A 21,703-nucleotide genomic window follows, 5' to 3' on the forward strand; every position below is an offset into this window, starting at 1 on the left:
AATACTGCCCGTATGTACAAGAATATAACTACTATAATACTGCTCCCATGTACAAGAATATAACTACTATAATACTGCCCCTATGTACAAGAATATAACTACTATAATACTGCCCCTATGTGCAAGAATATAACTACTATAATACTGCCCCTATGTACAAGAATATAACTCCTATAATACTGCCCCTATGTACAATATAAATACTATAATACTGCCCCTATGTACAAGAATATAATTACCATAATACTGCTCCTATGTACAAGAATATAACTACTATAATACTGCCCCTATGTGCAAGAATATAACTACTATAATACTGCTCCTATGTACAAGAATATAACTCCTATAATACTGCCCCTATGTACAATATAAATACTATAATACTGCCCCTATGTACAAGAATATAATTACCATAATACTGCTCCTATGTACAAGAATATAACTACTATAATACTGCCCCTATGTACAAGAATATAATTACCATAATACTGCTCCTATGTACAAGGATATAACTACTATAATACTGCTCCTATGTACAAGAATATAACTCCTATAATACTGTCCATATGTACAAGAATATAACTACTATAATACTGCCCCTATGTACACGAATATAACTACTATAATACTGCTCCTATGTACAAGAATATAACTTCTATAATACTGCCCCTATGTACACGAATATAACTACTATAATACTGCCCCTATGTACACGAATATAACTACTATAATACTGCCCCTATGTACAAGAATATAACTACTATAATACTGCTCCTATGTACAATATAACTACTATAATACTGCTCATATGTACAAGAATATAACTACTATAATACTGCTCCTATGTACAAGAATATAACTACTATAATACTGCTCCTATGTACAATATAACTACTATAATACTGCTCATATGTACAAGAATATAACTACTATAATACTGCTCCTATGTACAAGAATATAACTACTATAATACTGCCCCTATGTACAAGAATATAACTACTATAATACTGCCCCTATATACAAGAATATAACTACTATAATACTGCTCCTATGTACAAGAATATAACTACTATAATATTGCCCCTATGTACAAGAATATAACTACTATAATACTGCCCCTATGTACAATAATATAACTACTATAATACTGCTCCTACGTACAAGAATATAACTACTATAATACTGCTCCTACGTACAAGAATATAACTACTATAATACTGTTCCTATGTACAAGAATATAACTACTATAATACTGCCCCTATGTACAAGAATATAACTACTATAACACTGCTCCTATGTACAAGAATATAACTACTATAATACTGCCCCTATGTACAAGAATATAACTACTATAACACTGCTCCTATGTACAAGAATATAACTACTATAATACTGCCCCTATGTACAAGAATATAGCTACTATAATACTGCCCCTATGTACGATAATAAATCTACTACAATACTATCTATCCAGTGTCCATAATCTCACAACGAGAAAGAGAAATTGGGAACAGAAGGTTTCTCCTCGTTCTTCTGGGCCGGACAACCTTGACTATCTGCAATGTCCGGACAATAGTTCCCCTGAGCACATTTACAACCACTCCACATCGCTCAATATTGCTGCTTTGCTAATGGAAGCAGAAGACGCCATGAATAATTTAGCAAGAGACAGAATGTATCCATAATTTTATTAGCAATGCTTCTCCTAAAGTCCACTATACTCGGAAGATAGAGCCCGGGACGTGAATGCACAACTGGTCAAACCCAGAAAGACACCATTGTTGTGCCATCCAATGCAGATCACTGGTACATACCATAGAGACAGATCAGGGGCCGAAATATGGACCCCTTGATTGATAAAGGGGCCAACCCCTTGACTGAATCCTATTTGTTCCTCTGTGGAAGTAACTTGTCGACGACTATTTTTTATCATAACCAAAATAAATTTTGTCTTTTCTTCTTTCCCAAGGGTTGGATGGGGTGGGGCTCTGGTTGCTTCTTTTCCCCTTCTTTTTCACACTGCCTTAATACATCACCAGTTTTTCTTTTTTAGAAACATTTTAACTACCGTATTTAATTTCAAGAATTTTTCAGATTTTTTTTTTTAGAGACATGTTAACTATTCAATTTCCTTGATTTTAAGATTTTTTCACACATTTTTATTTAGAAATACCGTATTTTAACTACCGTACTTAAAGTCCTTGTTTTTAGGAAAGTTTCTAAAAAAAAAAAAAATCCCGATTTAGAACTATTTTAAACGAATTAATTTCCTTTTTTTAGAATTTGTTTTATTTTGAAATATTCTATTTAATTTCCTTCTTTTTAAGAATGTTTCAATTTTTTTTTCTTTTTTAGAAATATTTTAAACTATTTACCATTAATCGTCTTCATTTTTAAAATTTTCCAATTTCTTTTATCGTTTTTTAGAAATATTTCAACCACCTAACTTCCTTCATTTCAAGAATTTTTTTTCAAAGAGTTTTTCCCTTTTTAGACATATTTTAACCATTTCATTTCCTTGATTTCAAGCATTTTTAAACTTTTTTCTTTTAAGAAATATTATTATTATTATATAATTTCCCTGATTTCAAGAATTCAAAATATGTATGCTTTATTGTTTAATATTTTAACTATTTATTTTCATTGACTTCAAGATTTTTTTTCAAAAAAATTTGTTCTTTTTTACAAATTTTTTTAAACATTTAATTTCATTGATTTTTTTTTTCCAACCAGAGAAATAACATTTAATAATAATAATAATAATAATAATAATAATAATAATTTTATTTATATAGCGCCAACATATTCCGCAGCGCTTTACAAATTATAAAAAAAACTTGGCACATAAATTTGAGTAAATACAGAAGAAGTAAATGTGTCTTGCACGTTGATGGTTGTAAAGAAATGTACAACCTGTATAAGACATGATATGACTTTCTCCATTACTAAAGTGGACCGGGCACGGTGCCCAGATAGATCATAAGTAAATCCCTAAGTAATGAAATTACAGGTTGGAGGATGATGAGAAGGCCGTGGCTGAGATTGAAAGATTCCATCAAGTCAGATTCTTCACAGATCCTTCAGATAAGAAGCCGGGAACAAGAACTTATAAATAGGGAAGAACGGTGGAAGAAACCTGCGGAGGTCATAATCAGGGGGATATAGGGAGACCTCTGAAACCCTACTACTCATTGGCCTAAAATTCTGAGATAATGGGGCCACAGGGCTGTTGGCAAAAGCAAAATTCCCCTAAATGGTCACAGTCCATAATACAAGCAAATATATGAAACTTATCCGATAAATCTGCTTATTTCTCCACTTATGAGCCACTTCTGAACTCTCTGAAAAGCTAAAAAATCTTTCTGGCTCAGAAAAGACAAAACACTTAAGAATCAGATTACCAATTGAAGTCTATGGGGAGATGATAAACAGAGATGGTGCTGTTAAGTGTTTTATCTCATCCCAGAGCTGGATTCACAGCTACACAGCTCAGTTTTGCTGCATAATGTCCTCCATGCTGATGCTGTTTCCAAACATGTACAATATAGAGACAGCAGAGCAGGAATCTCTCCTGTCTGTGTGGCCTGTGTTTGGGAGACGTCATATCAGTCGGTCTATACCCATTAGCTCAGAGACAACTGAAAATTAGATATAGGGCCTGCAGAGGGGAAAGCTGGTGAAGAATGCATGAGACAAGTCATACAATGGCCAGAAATACTGTTATTCCTCATGAATAAAGACATGACAGTCACCTGCAATGCTGTAAGAGTATGTTCACACATAAAGGACATAAATTTAGCAGAGGGCTACATGTAGATTTGTTTCTGTATTTTTACAGGGTTTTACCCTTGTACAGTGGCATGTAAGAGTTTGGGCACCCCTGGTAAAAATTACTGCTATTGTAAACAGTTAAGCAAGCTGAAGAGGAAATGATCTCTAAAAAGCCTAAAGTTAAAGATGACACATTTCCTTTGTATATTAGGCAAAAAAAATAAATGAATAAATAAAATATATATATATATATATATATATATATATATATATATATATATATATTCATTTTCTTTTTTCATTTGAAAAATTACAAAAAGGGTAATGGGCAGATGCGAACCTGTGGGCACCCTTGGAGATTTGTGTGCTCAGATAACTTTGACCAAAGTTTCGGACCTTAATATTATCCTGTTAGGGTTATGGATTGTTCACTATCATCGTTGGGAAAGGCCAAGTGATTTAAATCTCCCAACTTTGTAAAACCCAGCGTCCTCTAACCTTGTGCCAAAAACAGCAGCCATGGTTCTTCTAAGCAGCTGCCGAGCACTCTGAAAATGAAAAAGATGGAAGGCACAAAGTAGGAGAAGACTATAAGAAGATATCCAAGCATTTTCAAGTAATTAGCAAATGTAATTAGGAAATGGCAGTTGAGAGGAACAGTGGAGGTCAAGATAAGATCTGGAAGACCAAGAAAAACTTCAGTGAGAGCTGCTCATAGGATTGCTTGAGAAAGAAATCAGAACCCCAAATTGACTGCATAATACCTTCAGAAAGATTTAGCAGACTGTGGAGTTGTGCTACATTGTTTTACTGTTCAGAGACACCTGCACAAATATAACCTTCATGGAACAGTCATCAGAAGAAAACCTCTCTTGCGTCCTCAACACAAAATTCAGAGTTAAAAGTATGCAAAAGAACATCTAAACAAGCCTGATGCAGTTTGGAAACAAGTCCTGTAGACCGATGAGGTTAAAATAGAACTCTTTGGCCACAAAAATCAAAGGTATGCGAGGAGAAAAAAGGGCATAGAATTTCAGGAAAAGAACATCTCGCCAACCATCAACCATCCACCATGAGGGTGGATCAATTACCGTATTTTTCGGACTATAAGAAGCACTTTTCCCCAAAAAAATTTGGGAGGAAAATGGGGGGGGGGGCATCTTATAGTGCAAACGCAGGCTTACAGGGAGGTTGCGGCAGAGGTGTGTCGATGCTGCGGCGGTGGGCGGTGTTGTGAATTTGGATTCTGGGCTCCCCCGGTGGCCGCTTGTGGAATTGGACTTGTCATCCTCTTTCCTGTTTCACCTGATTCCATCAGTAGTGGGTGTCGCTATTTAAGCTCATTTCTCTGGTGGTTTCTTGCCGGTCATCAATGTTATCTGATGCCTCTCAGTGCTTGTTCCTGCTTCTAGACAACTACTAGATAAGTTGGACTTTTGTCCATGTTTTGTTTTGCCTATTTGTTCCAGTTCACAGCTGAAGTTTTGTTACTGTGTCTGGAAAGCTCTCGTTGATCAGGGATTGCTACTCTGGCGTTATGAGTTAATGCCAGAGTTTAAGGTAATCTCTGGATGGTGTTTTGTTAGTGTTTTTCTGCTGACCATGAAAGTATACTATCTGTCTTCTGCTATCTAGTAAGCGGACCTCAAATTTGCTAAGACTATTTTCCTGCTGCGTTTGTTGTTTCATCTGAACTCACCGTCATTATATGTGGGGGGCTACTGTTTTCTTTGGAATATTTCTCTAGAGGTGAGCCAGGTCTTATATTTCCCTCTGCTAGCTATTTAGGTCTTAGGCCAGAGCTGGGCATCTAGCTATAAATAGGAAATGCTACCTGGCTATTTCTAGTTGCGCGGCAGGCTTAGTTCATGGTCAGTATAGTTCCATCTTCCGAGAGCTTGTCCCTCTATAGGCTTGCTATGATCTCTGCCTGCAGAGATCATGACAGTTTGACCGGCCATTAAAGTGTTAAAGACCCAGGTTGAGAAAGGAGAGTTATAAGAAGTCTGCTGGAATTTTTTTTTTTTTTTTTTTCCTCCAGTCTGCCTTGCTGCAGTCTTTTTTCTCTCTCTCCTCCTAATCTCTGTATGCTCTGTGTGCACCTGACAATAATGGATCTCCAGAGTGTAACTGCGGGTTTGAATAATCTCATCACGAAAGTACAAAATTTACAAGATTTTGTGGTACATGCTCCGGTATCTGAGCCGAGAATTCCTTTGCCGGAGTTCTTCACAGGGAATAGAGCTAGCTTCCAGAATTTCCGAAATAATTGTAAGCTTTATTTGTCCCTGAAGTCTCGTTCAGCTGGAGACCCTGCTCAGCAGGTTAGGATTGTGATTTCCTTGCTCAGGGGTGACCCTCAAGATTGGGCCTTCTCATTGCCAGCAGGGGATCCTGCGTTACGCGATGTGGATGCGTTTTTTCTGGCCTTGGGCTTGCTTTATGAGGAACCTCATTTGGAACTTCAGGCAGAAAAAACTTTGATGGCACTATCTCAGGGGCAAGACGAAGCTGAAGTTTTCTGCCAAAAATTCCGTAATTGGTCTGTGCTTACTCAGTGGAATGAGTGCGCCTTGGCGGCAACTTTCAGAGAAGGTCTCTCTGATGCCGTTAAGGATGTTATGGTGGGGTTCCCTTTGCCTGCAGGTCTGAATGAGTCCATGACAATGGCTATTCAGATTGATAGGCGTCTGCGGGAGCGCAAACCGGTGCACCATCTGGCGGTGTCTATGGAAAAGACGCCAGAAAGTATGCAGTGTGATAGAATTCTGTCCAGGAGCGAGCGACAGAATTTTAGACGGAAGAATGGATTGTGTTTCTATTGTGGGGATTCTACTCATGTTATATCGGCATGCTCTAGGCGTACAAAGAAGCTTGATAAGTCTGTTTCCATTGGCACCATTCAGTCTAAGTTTATTTTGTCTGTAACCCTGATTTGCTCTTTGTCATCCATTGCCACGGACGCCTATGTTGACTCTGGCGCCGCTCTGAGTCTTATGGATTGGTCCTTTGCCAATCGTTGTGGTTTTGATTTAGAGCCTTTGGAGACTCTTATTCCTCTGAAGGGGATTGACTCCACCCCATTGGCTAATAATAAACCACAATACTGGACACAAGTAACCATGCGTATCAATCCGGATCACCAGGAGATTATTCGTTTCCTGGTGCTGTATAATTTACATGACGATTTGGTACTGGGATTGCCATGGTTGCAGTCTCACAACCCAGTCTTGGACTGGAGAGCAATGTCTGTGTTGAGCTGGGGATGTAAGGGTATTCATGGGGACGTACCTTTGGTTTCTATTTCGTCGTCCATTCCCTCTGAAGTCCCTGAGTTCCTCTCTGATTATCAAGACGTCTTTGACGAACCCAAGCTTGGGTCGTTACCTCCGCACCGTGAGTGCGATTGTGCCATAGATTTGATACCGGGTTGTAAATATCCAAAGGGTCGTTTGTTTAATTTGTCTGTGCCGGAACATGCTGCTATGCGGGAATATATAAAGGAGTCTTTGGAAAAGGGACATATTCGTCCATCTTCTTCTCCCTTGGGAGCTGGGTTTTTCTTTGTCTCAAAAAAAGACGGCTCTTTGAGACCATGTATTGATTATCGGCTTCTGAATAAGATCACTGTTAAGTATCAATACCCATTGCCATTGCTTACTGATTTGTTTGCTCGTATAGAGGGTGCTAAGTGGTTCTCTAAAATTGATCTTCGTGGGGCGTATAATTTGGTGCGGATCAGGCAGGGGGATGAGTGGAAGACCGCATTTAATACGCCCGAGGGCCACTTTGAGTATTTGGTCATGCCTTTTGGTCTTTCTAATGCCCCTTCAGTTTTCCAGTCTTTTATGCATGATATTTTCCGCGATTTTCTGGATAAATTTATGATAATATATCTGGATGATATTCTGATTTTTTCTGATGACTGGGACTCTCATGTCCAGCAGGTCAGGAGAGTTTTTCAGGTTCTGCGGTCTAATTCTTTATGTGTGAAGGGGTCTAAGTGCGTTTTTGGGGTCCAGAAAATTTCCTTTTTGGGGTATATTTTTTCTCCCTCTTCCATTGAGATGGATCCCGTCAAGGTGCAAGCTATTTGTGACTGGACTCAGCCCTCCTCTCTTAAGGGTCTTCAGAGATTTTTGGGCTTTGCCAACTTTTACCGCCGATTTATTGCTGGTTTTTCGGATGTCGTTAAACCACTGACTGATTTGACCAGACAAGGCGCTGATGTTGCTAATTGGTCCCCTCATGCTGTAGAGGCCTTTCAGGAGCTTAAGCGCCGTTTTGCCTCTGCCCCTGTGTTGCGTCAGCCTGATGTGAATCTGCCTTTTCAGGTTGAGGTTGACGCTTCGGAGATCGGAGCTGGGGCAGTGTTGTCGCAGAAAGGTTCCGACTGCTCCGTCATTAGGCCTTGTGCCTTCTTTTCTCGCAAATTTTCGCCCGCAGAGCGGAATTATGATGTTGGGAATCGGGAGCTTTTGGCCATGAAGTGGGCGTTTGAGGAGTGGCGCCATTGGCTCGAGGGGGCTAGGCATCAGGTGGTGGTATTGACTGACCACAAAAATTTGATTTATCTTGAGACTGCCAGACGCCTGAATCCTAGACAGGCGCGCTGGTCTTTGTTTTTTTCTCGCTTTAATTTTGTGGTGTCATACCTACCGGGTTCTAAGAATGTTAAGGCAGATGCCCTTTCTAGGAGTTTTGACCCGGACTCTCCTGGTAATTCTGAACCCACAGGTATCCTTAGGGAGGGAGTAATTTTGTCGGCCGTTTCTCCTGATCTGCGGCGGTCCTTGCAAGAGTTTCAGGCGGATAGACCGGATCGTTGTCCGCCTGATAGACTGTTTGTTCCGGATGATTGGACCAGCAGAGTCATCTCTGAGGTACATTCTTCTGCATTGGCAGGTCATCCTGGAATTTTTGGTACCAGGGATTTGGTGGCAAGATCCTTCTGGTGGCCTTCTCTGTCACGAGATGTGCGAGTCTTTGTGCAGTCATGTGACGTTTGTGCTCGGGCCAAGTCTTGTAGTTCTCGGGCTAGCGGACTGCTGTTGCCCTTGCCTATTCCTAAGAGGCCTTGGACACACATCTCGATGGATTTTATTTCAGATCTGCCTGTTTCCCAGAAGATGTCTGTCATCTGGGTGGTCTGTGACCGTTTCTCTAAAATGGTCCATTTGGTTCCTCTGCCCAAGTTGCCTTCTTCTTCTGAGTTGGTTCCTCTGTTTTTTCAGAATGTTGTCCGATTGCACGGTATTCCTGAGAATATTGTTTCTGACAGAGGTACCCAATTTGTGTCTAGATTTTGGCGGGCATTCTGTGCTAGGATGGGCATAGATTTGTCTTTTTCATCTGCTTTTCACCCTCAGACTAATGGCCAGACCGAGCGGACTAATCAGACCCTTGAGACATATCTGAGGTGTTTTGTCTCTGCTGACCAGGATGATTGGGTTGCTTTTTTGCCATTGGCAGAGTTCGCCCTCAATAATCGGGCCAGTTCTTCCACCTTGGTGTCCCCGTTTTTCTGTAATTCGGGGTTTCACCCTCGATTTTCCTCCGGTCAGGTGGAATCCTCGGATTGTCCTGGAGTGGATGCGGTGGTGGAGAGATTGCATCACATCTGGGGGCAGGTTATGGACAATTTGAAGTTGTCCCAGGAGAAGACTCAGCGTTTTGCCAACCGTCATCGTCGTGTTGGTTCTCGGCTTTGTGTTGGAGATTTAGTGTGGTTGTCTTCTCGTTTTGTCCCTATGAGGGTCTCTTCTCCTAAGTTTAAACCTCGGTTCATCGGCCCTTATAGAATATTGGAGATTCTTAATCCTGTTTCTTTCCGTTTGGACCTCCCTGCGTCCTTTTCCATTCATAACGTTTTTCATCGGTCGTTATTGCGCAGGTATGAGGTACCTGTTGTACCTTCAGTTGAGCCTCCTGCTCCGGTGTTGGTTGAGGGTGAGTTGGAGTACGTTGTGGAGAAAATTTTGGACTCTCGTGTTTCCAGACGGAAACTCCAGTATCTGGTCAACTGGAAGGGTTACGGCCAGGAGGATAATTCTTGGGTCAATGCATCTGATGTTCATGCTTCTGATCTTGTTCGTGCCTTCCATAGGGCTCATCCTGGTCGCCCTGGTGGATCTGGTGAGGGTTCGGTGCCCCCTCCTTGAGGGGGGGGTACTGTTGTGAATTTGGATTCTGGGCTCCCCCGGTGGCCGCTTGTGGAATTGGACTTGTCATCCTCTTTCCTGTTTCACCTGATTCCATCAGTAGTGGGTGTCGCTATTTAAGCTCATTTCTCTGGTGGTTTCTTGCCGGTCATCAATGTTATCTGATGCCTCTCAGTGCTTGTTCCTGCTTCTAGACAACTACTAGATAAGTTGGACTTTTGTCCATGTTTTGTTTTGCCTATTTGTTCCAGTTCACAGCTGAAGTTTTGTTACTGTGTCTGGAAAGCTCTCGTTGATCAGGGATTGCTACTCTGGCGTTATGAGTTAATGCCAGAGTTTAAGGTAATCTCTGGATGGTGTTTTGTTAGTGTTTTTCTGCTGACCATGAAAGTATACTATCTGTCTTCTGCTATCTAGTAAGCGGACCTCAAATTTGCTAAGACTATTTTCCTGCTGCGTTTGTTGTTTCATCTGAACTCACCGTCATTATATGTGGGGGGCTACTGTTTTCTTTGGAATATTTCTCTAGAGGTGAGCCAGGTCTTATATTTCCCTCTGCTAGCTATTTAGGTCTTAGGCCAGAGCTGGGCATCTAGCTATAAATAGGAAATGCTACCTGGCTATTTCTAGTTGCGCGGCAGGCTTAGTTCATGGTCAGTATAGTTCCATCTTCCGAGAGCTTGTCCCTCTATAGGCTTGCTATGATCTCTGCCTGCAGAGATCATGACAGGGCGGTGTGGAGTGCACCTGAGCAGGGTCCCTTCTTCAGGATGCCGGCGGCAGACTGAAATCTCGGCGGCACTCGCCTTCAGGAAAATGGCAGCCGAGATCTCAATCTGTACACGCGTGGCCTCTGGCGGCCATTTTTCTGAAGCCTCCGGCGGCCCACGGCTTCAGGAAGATGGCCGCAGGGAAACCGGTGATGCAGTCTGCTCACCGTGGACACCGGGCAGCGGCACCGCAACATTTCTGCCACCGGCATCCTGAAGAAGGGACCCTGCTCAGGTGCACTCCGCACTGCCCACCGCCGCAGCATCACCACCACTCTGCCGCTGCCGGCATCCTGAGGATGGGACCTTGCTCCAGCTCTGCCTCTGACACTGGACCCGCAGCATCACACCCGGGACTGCAGCACTGCCTCACTTCTACCACTGCCGGCTTCCTGAGGAAGAGACCCTGCCTTCTGTGATCCCACTGTACCACCGCTGGCTCTCAGGTAAGATACCTTAAATTCGGACAATAAGATGAACCCCCATATTATAAAAATCTTTTTTCTGCTATTTTCCACCCCAAAATTTGGAGGGCATCTTATGGTCCGGTGCGTCTTATAGTCCGAAAAATACAGTAATGCTTTGGGGTTGTGTTGCAGCCAATGGCATGGGGAACATTTCATGGGTATAGGGAAGAATGGATTCAATTAAATGTCATCAAATTCTTGATGCAAACATAACACCATATGTAAAAAAGCTTAAGTTGAAAAGAGGAAGTGGATGGCTTCTACAAGGCGCAAGCTGAAGGTTTTACAATGGCCCTCACAGTCCCCTGATCTGAACATCATTGAGAATCTGTGGCTATAAGACCGAGGAATCTCACAGAACTGGAAGAATGAATGAAAATCCCTAAAAGGAAAATTGAAAGACTCTTGTCCGGCTACAAAAAGTGTTTTCCAGTTGTGATACTTGCCAAAGGGGGTAGTAACCATGCAGGGTGCCCAAACTTTTGCATTGGCTCATTTTCCTTTTTGTAACTTTTAAAATGTAAAAGATTAAAATATATATATATTTTTTTTGGCCTAAAATACAAAGGAAATGCGTCATCTATAACTTTAGGCCCTTTAGAGATTCTTTCATCTTAACTGTTCACAGTATCATGTGGAATTTTGAGTCTTTGAGGAGGATTTGGAGAGTTTCCCATCTCCTTAAAAAAATTTCAACTTTTTCCAAATTTGTTCAAAACTTCTTCAAAGCCACTTCGGGAAAAGAAAAACTTTCCTGGGAGTACAGCGTTTCCTGAAGCAGTTTCTGCTGGAAAAACTCCTGGGTTTTTTTAGCTCCTCCAAAAACTCAGTGTGAAAATGGAAGAAAAATGAGTTTTAAGTGGGATGACTTTCATAGTACGCATCTTCTAAAGGAGTGGAGGAGCAGGTGAGTTCTCCTTCAGTTCCAAATGACTGATCATTTTATTAAAACATTGCTTAACGTTTCCCCACGGCTCAGCGTTCTGCGAGTGGTCGCGAGTCCTTAACAGATATTTATAGCCCTAAAGAAAATATCACTTCGTGCCAAGTTGTTGAAGCGGCTGATTCATCGAGCGCGGAGTTATATTAGATGGTTTGATGAATCCACCGCCCCACGCTTTAATCCTGCCTGAAGTGCTGTTTTCCCAGCATGAGACGTAACACCACCAACTGGGCCTGGAATACATGCCAACTTCATTGGGAAAAAAAAAAAAGAAATGGGTTGTGTCTCTGGGTAAACTTTGAATATGCCCTAATCTACCTGCTAAAAATAAAAATAAATAAAATAAAAAAATAAAATAAAAAGCACGATAATGAAATGTAGAAAAGAAAAGAAATAATCATAACAAAAAAAAAAGAAAAAAAAAGGAGAAATCTATGTACTAGTAAAAAGTTACAAGGTTAGGCCGGAGTCACACTAGACCGTAATACGGACGAGTGCTATGCGATAAAAAAGAAATCTCATAGCACCCGGACCAGTGTTAATCTATGGGTCAGCTCCCATCATCCGATATTTTCTTGCCCGTATTATACGTTATATATTATTGATATATAAATATACACATATATATATATATATATATATATATATATATATACAGTGTATATATATATATATATATATATATATATATATATATATATATATATATATATATATATTTCATAGAGAGTTAGATAGCAGAATAGCTGATAATTCAATTGTCGGGTTCTGTAAAATCATTGCAGAGCCCGACAGGATATGAAACATGGTTTACATACAGTAAACCATTGCATATCTGTTATATTTTTACATATCTCTCCCTAATAATGTTAGTAGTGTCTGTGTGTAAAATTTGGGATCTCTAGGTGTTAAAATAAAGGGTTAAATCACGGAAAAAAATGGCGTGGGCTCCCGTGCAATTTTCTCCACCAGAGTGGTAAAGCCAGTGACTGAGGGCAGATATTAATAGCCAGGAGAGGGTCCATGGTTATTGGCCCCCCCTGGCTACAAACATCTGCCCCCAGCCACCCCAGAAAAGGCACATCTGTAAGATACGCCTATTCTGGCACTTGGCCACTCTCTTCCCACACCCGTGTAGCGGTGGGATATGGGGTAATGAAGGGTTAATGTCACCTTGCTATTGTAAGGTGACATTAAGCCAGGTTAATAATGGAGAGATGTCAATAAGACACCTAGCCAATATTACTCCAATAGTCTGAAAGGGTTAAAAATACAAAATAAGAATAAAGTCTTTTAATGAAATAATTACACAACCAGGTTTTAACATCTTTATTGCACGCTCAATCCAAGCGTGCAATACGGACAGGTATGGGATATTGTTGCTTTTTTATTTTGGATTTTTTTTTACAGAAGAACGAGGGCTTCGCTTGGATTGAGTGTGCAATAAAGATGTTAAAACCTGTGTGTGTAATTATTTCATTAAAAGACTTTATTCTTATTGTGTATTTTTAACCCTTTCAGACTATTGGATTAATATTGGCTAGGTGTCTTATTGACATCTCTCCATTATTAACCTGGCTTAATGTCGCCTTAGGCTACTTTCACACATCCGTCGGTACGGGGCCATCACAAACCGTCGGCCCGACGTACCGACGGAGGTTGTGCACAATTGTGAGTTCCGGGGAGGAGGGGGCGGAGTTCTGGCCGCGTATCCGCGGTCAGAAATGGCGGAGCCGACGGACAAAAAAAGTTACATTGATCTTTTTTTTGTCACGACGGACCGCAAAAACACGACGCATCCGTCGATGTCAAAAAAACGGATCCTGCGGGCACATAGGGGTGGAGCCGCATATTCATCACTGTAATGAGCGGTACCACGTGACCGCTCATACAGAAAGAAGCTGCGGCGCTGAGAGGAAGCATCGAGGGAGCCGGGTGAGTATTTTATTTCCAGCGGGCGGGCGCACAGGGGGTGGGAGGGGGGGCGGTGACAAGGATCTTTATTTTACACACAAAAAAAATAAAAAAACAATGATTTTTCATTCCTTCTCTTCAGCGAACGCTGCTGGGAAGAAGGAATGAATTCCGGCTTCAGCACCAGATGCAGGGGACAGCGCTTATCTCTAGCGCTGTCTCCTGCTGTGTGGTACCCAGTCGGCACATGGGCGGCACACGGCTGCCGCACGTGTGCCACACTGATGTGCCACGTGAGCACACGGACACGGATAACTCCGGTACCGATTTTTCCGGTACCGGAAATATCTGGACATGTGGGACAGGCCTTAGGGTATGTCCACATTCAGGATTGCATCAGGATTTGGTCAGGATTTTATGCAGGTAAAATCCTGACCAAATCTGCACCTGAGGGGTATGTGTCCACGTTCAGGATTGCATCAGGATTTGGTCAGGATTTTATGCAGGTAAAATCCTGACCAAATCTGCACCTGAGGGGTATGTGTCCACGTTCAGGATTGCATCAGGATTTGGTCAGGATTTTATGCAGGTAAAATCCTGACCAAATCTGCACCTGAGGTCACTGGCAGGTCACCTGCGTTGTCCTTGCGTTGTTTCTGCATTGTAAGGACATGCTGCGTTCTGAAAAGACTTGCCGCATGTCCATTTCTGCGGGTCTGCTGCATGCGTAAGACAAAAAAAAAATGCAAATGATGACTCAGTTTCTGCTCCGAAAAACTCTGCAGAAGCACTCTGTGTGCACACGGCCTTAGTCTTGGAGAAACCCAGCGGCTGAACTGACACGTTATTTCGGTACATCAGAGAAAGATAAGCGACAGCCAGAAAATTGAGCCACTTATCATCCGTGGGAATGAATCGATCAAATAAAATCATTGCACTGGAATCTGGAATCATTCTATGTGGAAGCGGATTTTCATAAAGGGGTTTTCCAAAAACCACTTACTGATTGTGGAACTCCCAGCGATTCTGAGAACAGGGCTTTGAAGAGCTGCCCATGGTCGACCTCCGCTCTCCTATCCAAGCAATTTTGGGAAAACCCCTTTAATTTTCGATTAAAGGGTTTTCCCAAAATCTTCTAAAAAAATACAAGAAGTGAGGTGATTGGGGATGAGATGGCGACTGTCTTACCTTCTGTAGACTTGTAGGATTTAGCTGAGTCTTGTCAATTATTTTCACTGCCACCTGCAAGTTGAAGAAAGAAATGGTTAAAAAAGAAATCTATCATGTTAAAAAAAAACTTTGCATTGAATGGACAGGGATCTCAGTGCGGCCATTTACAGGGGTCCCAGCGTGTCTCATGACTTGTGTTCTCCATTAAATAATCATCTTTTCTCCAAATGTTGAATTGTGCTGTTCCTCTGTTATTACTCCTGGAAATATGTGAATGGGCCGCACCATCCCCTTTTATTAATAGATTGTGTCTCAACACGTTCTCATATTGTCAGGGCAGAAGGGAGAGTGTCGCGACCTATTCAATGATTTGGTAACACCCACTTGTCAATTTATTCTTCCATTTTCAGGAGGAATAACAGAGGAACGACACCTGTCAACAGTACTGGAACAATTAAAGGGGATGTCCAGAGGAGAAAACATGTTTATCAACTGCAGACTGGTTAGAAAAAAATGAATGAATTGATACTTGCATGAAATATACCGATCTCCTGTTACTGGACCCTCACGGTCTCTACTTCCTGACCTGTTTTTTTTTATGTTTAACCCTTTTAAAAAAAAAATGTATCCATTGGAAAACACCTTTAACAATACCGGAGCTTTTAACAGTGCCGTCCCCCTGATAATCCTCCTGTACAAAATGATGGACAACTGGGTATTACTATCAGTCCAAGAGTGTCAGGGACCCACACCACTGACAACGGGAATGGTAACGGCCAACTCTTAATGGATTGATACATTTCCAGGAGGAACAATGGAGGAACGGAACAATTCAGATACTCCGCTATCATTATTTTAGGGGACAATACAAGTATTTCCTAGCACAGGCCTATGGGGACAGCTGACGGGTCTTCTTTAAATTTACAATTCTGCCAGTTTTGCCCCCTGAATGTGCCTTGTGTGAGGCGAGGAAGTCAGAGAGAAGAAATGGAGACCAGAGCAGCTGTCAAGTCCATTAGGCTCATCTGTTGTGGAGCCCGGGGAAACTGTGAGTACGTCAGCGGCACAATGCGACCGTACAGCAGAATAACCCCCCCGCGTACAGGCAGCACAGCGCAGACAACAATAGGCCTTGACTGGGGCGCTGGCGCGCTGCCCGGTCCTATCTCATTCACGGACGGCAAACTTTGCCACATTTCTTGCAGCCGTCCGAGGTGAACAAAGCCGGACAAACAATTAGGGGAAATCTATTCTGGGGGCCTGTGCTGACATGACGCAGAATTCGCACTCACCTCTCTCCCCGTGAGGACATGTCGGGCCAGTTTCACCTTGGCAAAGTTTCCTTTACCGATGGTCTTCAGCAGGCGGTAGTTTCCGATGTGCGGCTGCTCGTCGGTGGTGGACGCTATGGAGTTGCGACATCGGGGGAGGCTTTGTCTGCTGCTCGACTTTGTGGGAGGGACGTGAGGTTCGGGGTAGCCGTCCAGTGATGTGTGCTGCGGGGAGAAAGATGGAGAACTGTCAGTATGGATGCAAAGGAAACCTAGAGGAGCAGAAGCAGTAGTAATCCACTACGTCAGGAAGAGGTGTGCGACCACATACTGCCTCGACGCGCGTCCACAAATTGCCCCGATGCGCGTCCACATAATGCCCCAACGCGCGTCCACATAATGCCCCGACGCGCGTCAACATAATGCCCCGACGCACGTCCACATAATGCCCCGACGGACGTCCACATAATGCCCCAACGCGCGTCCACATAATGCCCCGACGCACGTCCACATAATGCCCCGACGGACGTCCACATAATGCCCCGACGCGCGTCAACATAATGCCCTGACGCACGTCCACATAATGCCCCGACGCGCGTCCACATAATGCCCCGACGTGCGGCAACATAATGCCCCGACAGACATCCACATAATGCCCAGACACAGTGGATCCTATACACGGGGCGGATCTCATATACGTGTCAGATCCCATACATGCAGCAGATCCCATACACGTGGCGGCTGTGCCCCTCATACAATGGTAGGAGTGAGTAAAGGGAATCCTGTGATACTGACAAGACCCAAAGCCGTAGAATAATCAGTCTCTGGTTATCAGGAGACGGTGACATTGAGAACGAGCGGACGTCACCTCCGCAGCCATAATTATATCTCAGCTACCAATGATATCCGGAGCCGCACACTGCAGCGTAACACAACCCGCTCCGGACACACGAACACTGTACAGACTGCAAACGATGTGAAAAACAAGCCGCTGCACCCTCCACTGCACATCAGATCAGGGTGGATGTGCTCAAAGGGGTGCTCCATTCTAAGCCACCGGTGTGCACCTAAAGGGCTTCTCCACCTTGAACTGTACCTACATATTAGAAGGGTTTCTGGGACTTCCATAATCAGATGTAATCTGTATGGAAACCAGTTCAGTTTCCCTGCAGCACCCCCACAGGGGAATTGAAGTATTACACAGTGTTCATTTTAATCAATATTTGATGATCAATGAGTGGGAATGTGTCTTCAGAAAATGGCTTATTACTTACAATCAGTTTTGTGTGTTGCATGTATTTAGGAAAAAAAATTGCAACTTTTTTTTTCCTATCATGATTATATATATATATATATATATATATATATATATATATATATATATATATATATATATAAACACCTTGCAAGTTTCAAACTTCCCACCAGGCTTTTTTTTTAATAAAAAAAAAACCCTCATACTTCCTGAAGAGATTTCAGCAGGCTCATTATTATAAGAGGCAGGATTACAATGACAGTTAACATGTAAAGACTGACACTTTGTTCTCATAATCACATGCAGCTCTGCAGTGAGATCAGTGCAGCAGAACTGAGCTTTTTCTCATTACAAAGACATTTGCAGCAGCAGTTGTCCAATCATAGTGCTTCTGCTGCCATATTACCGGCAGTTAGTGTTAGTGCAGGGTGGAGAAGGGCAGGACTGCAGAGCTGACAGCACTATGAGAGGACAACTGCTGCGCGAATGTGCTTGTAATGAGACAAAGCTCATCTCTGCTGTACTGTGCTGTGCTAGTTGTAATCACACACAGCTCTGCAGTGTGATCATAGCTAACAGTGCAGCAGAACTGAGCGTTTTGTCATTACAAACACATTTGCAGCAGCAGTTGTCCTATCATAGTGCTTCTGCTGCCATATTACTGGCAGTTAGTGCTGGGGGGGGGAGGGCAGGACTGCAAAGCTGACAGCACTATGAGAGGGCAACTGCGGCTGCGAATGTGTTTGTAATGAGACAAAGCTCAACTCTGCTGTAATGTGCTGTGCTAGCTGTAATCACACACAGCAGTGAGATCAGGAGAGCGGACTGTCAGTCGTTACATGTCTCACACTGGTAAATCCCCTTTTCAGTAGAATAATCTCTGGAGGCAGATTCTCACGGAGAGTTTTGTCCGACCCATAGATCTTAACAGCTCATTTACATATTAAGAATTCTGTGGAGTTCCATGGAATAAAACATCAGATATCAAATTACCATTACATGCCCATATAGACGGCTTAGGAGGGTTGATCCTAATGACAGATGCCCTTTAATATACGTTGTGATATGGGGGAAAAACATTGCCAAAAATATCTAAAAAAAATAAAATAAAACAAATACACAAAAACAATAGTAAAAAAGTAATTAGCTGCCCATTAAAAAATCTTTTGGCAGACCACTATCTCCCTGAGTGCTCCATACACAGGAATGCTCGGCGGCATATCTTACAGGCAACAAAAGGATCAGCTGCTGGACCACCGCCAATCCCAATCTGCTATAGAAGAGGGATAGGTCAGAAATACCAAAGTGATGGAAAAACCCTTAAAAAATCAAATTAAAAAAAGAACCCAACATTTCAAAGACAGCCCAAAGATATTTTTATAGGAAATAGGTGCAGTACCTCATTTCCCCTGTGGTGGCACTGCAGGCAGATTCACCAATAGCTAGTAGATGATCACAGTAACGGGACAATCTGTGATCTGTGTATTATCAGGGAACCCTTCTTGTCCGGTGCAACCCACCATCTTGTCACCACTGTGATCGTCACCGATCACCAACATGAGCCCTAAGCCCCTCACTCGATTGTGAGGAAAACCCCTTGGAGGGTCTCAGAAGGCCCTTTCTGTAGCAAACTAGGAATTCAGACGCAGGAGAAGTAGTTGACTCCTAGGATTTCGCAGTGACAAAATAAAACAGGAAGACACGGAGCCGCGCTCGTAATTTTCAGAAATAGCCGAAACCTGCCAAATATTTCCAGAACATCATAATAGACCAAGTGCCCGGGTTTTAGCATTTTTTTTTTTACTGCTGAGCCAGTGAAGGCAGAGGAGAACATATGGAGACATTCCGGACTGTGCTGCGAGATCCGACACCTGTCACAGAATACTGCCGCCACCTCCGGCAAACGATACCCCCCACGTCTGCCCTCACAGGGGTCCGCGATCACCAACTAAAAGTAATAAGGTTAAGTAGAAAACACTTTGTAGAGTCGTCCTCAGTTATGGACATGTTTGGAAAAGTCAGATGACAACCAATATGACTGCTGCACTGGTTGACGCCCAACTGCTTGCGAAGTGTTACACCGCTATCTCCCAATTTCAAACATTACTGACTCTAAGGAAGCCCAGTACCAATTCCTAGAAGGCCCGAAATCATGGCCTCGTTGGCATCTTCGGACAAGATTAAAAATCAACGCTACCAATGAGAAATTACTCATGGCCGCCAGATGGGACCCAGCGAACCGCCTCCTACTTGCTGGAATTCTCAGCGCCACTCCTTATTTGCAAGAGTGTAAAAAGGCCATTGTTGCGGTGTGACTCAGACTTGACGTTGCACCAGGCCGACCAATCAGAAGAGGCGACGGGGAGGCCAACATGTACGTAGTGGCCACGGACTAGTGACGTGGCCCCTGGCCCAACAAATTAATTCACCAGCTCTAATTAGTACAGTTACGACTAGTCTGAAACACTGTAACAATCCTTCAGCTGAGTGGCCAGAAACAAAAAAGGACAGCTGAGTAATAAATCAGATTTCATATTAAACAATGAACACAAAAGTTTATTAAAAAGTTGAAAAACTTTTCATTCCTCCTGGAAATATGACCAAAAATTGGGTTATACCACATCCCTTCTCAATGAGGCATGTCTCTATAAATACTCTTAGGATCCCCGCCTGTAGTTTTTTGCTGGGAAACGAGGGTCTAATGATTAAGGGTCCATCTCTTCTACAAACAGTATGGGCAGAAAATATAATAAATGCAGGCTAAAATGTCATCTGGATACCAAGTTCAATCAGGGCTGGTCGGTACATGGTCACTTTTTTTTCAAAAGAATGGTAACTTTCAATTTTCCATTAAATCATACATTTCCGGGAAGAATAATTGAGGAGCAACAAAATACGAAGGCGAAGTTCTAAGAAAAGATGTGACCGAATTATTATATTATAGGGAACACCAATATTTGATAAAACGGAAAAGTGAGATAACAGGTTTTAGGATAAGGATTGGGCCATGATTCTGAAAATTAAAGGGGACTTGTCACATACCATAAATACGTTTTGTTTTTACCCGATGTAAATGCTGCTGTTCTCCTGAATCCGGTGATGTTTTTCTTTTGATCCTGCGCCTCTCCGTTCCCGTGATATGGCCCCCTTCTCTCTGTATGCAAATCAAGTCTTGTTATCAACTGGGCGTGGTCCCCAAGATGACGCCCACAGAGAAGAGTAGAAAACCACACCCACTTCACTAAAAAGACTGGATTAATACACAGATAAGAAGAGGCCATATCTCTGGAACGGAGAGGCGCAGAAACAAAAGAAAAACAACGCTGAATTCAGGAGAACAGCGGCATTTACATCAGGATAAAAAGATTATAGTGACAGGTCCAAGTTATAGGTTTCTGAAGAAGTTATTTATTTAAGCAATCTTCATATTATCTGGATCAAAAGGCGAAGTGGACTCCTCTTGGTCAGAATTATTAATAAAGCGAACTGATATATTATGTTTAGAGAAATACCAAGCTATGGATAAATCTGATCCCAAGATATCACTGTAAATGTGGAAGTGTAGGAAACTCCAAGTCTGTATCACGCAGCATCAGCTTAGATACGTTACTTCAGTAGCAACATGTCCCTAAAAGTCACATCAGAGTCTTGGCAGTTCTAAGGTTTAAGGATAAATTGCTGAGTCATCGATGCTTTATATAAGATGTCTAATGAGCCTGGAATTGTGAAACTTTCCATAAACTCAACCTCGGATTCCTGTTTTCCCCGCAGGACTGATTACAACATGGGAACACAGCATCAGTCACAAGAGCCGGAAATGGAGACCCAGAGTTACTGACCTCTGACCCTGCACCGCAAATAGGGGTAAAATACATCCAGGGCTGAAAAATATGCAACTACTACACCACCCAGGAGAGATGACTGCATACTGCACAGCACGGAACACAGCCTCTATATACTACACCACCCAGGAGAGATAAC

At 42.5% G+C, this 21,703-nt stretch overlaps 1 protein-coding gene across 2 annotated transcripts in view; it reads right to left on the minus strand.

The window, feature by feature from the left end:
* The window catches only part of MARK1 (microtubule affinity regulating kinase 1), a 145,923-nt gene that overhangs the window by 64,740 nt on the left and 59,480 nt on the right, over window positions 1-21,703 (minus strand). For both annotated transcript variants that reach the window (XM_077282249.1, XM_077282248.1), the window contains exons 2-3: window positions 16,489-16,692; window positions 15,215-15,268 (exon numbers count right to left, since the gene is read on the minus strand). In XM_077282249.1, the coding sequence (XP_077138364.1) occupies window positions 15,215-15,268; window positions 16,489-16,692 (258 nt within the window). The remainder of the gene's footprint in view (window positions 1-15,214; window positions 15,269-16,488; window positions 16,693-21,703) is intronic.

This window comes from Ranitomeya variabilis, chromosome 2 (genome assembly GCF_051348905.1).
Source record: "Ranitomeya variabilis isolate aRanVar5 chromosome 2, aRanVar5.hap1, whole genome shotgun sequence".
Classification (NCBI taxonomy): domain Eukaryota; kingdom Metazoa; phylum Chordata; class Amphibia; order Anura; family Dendrobatidae; genus Ranitomeya; species Ranitomeya variabilis.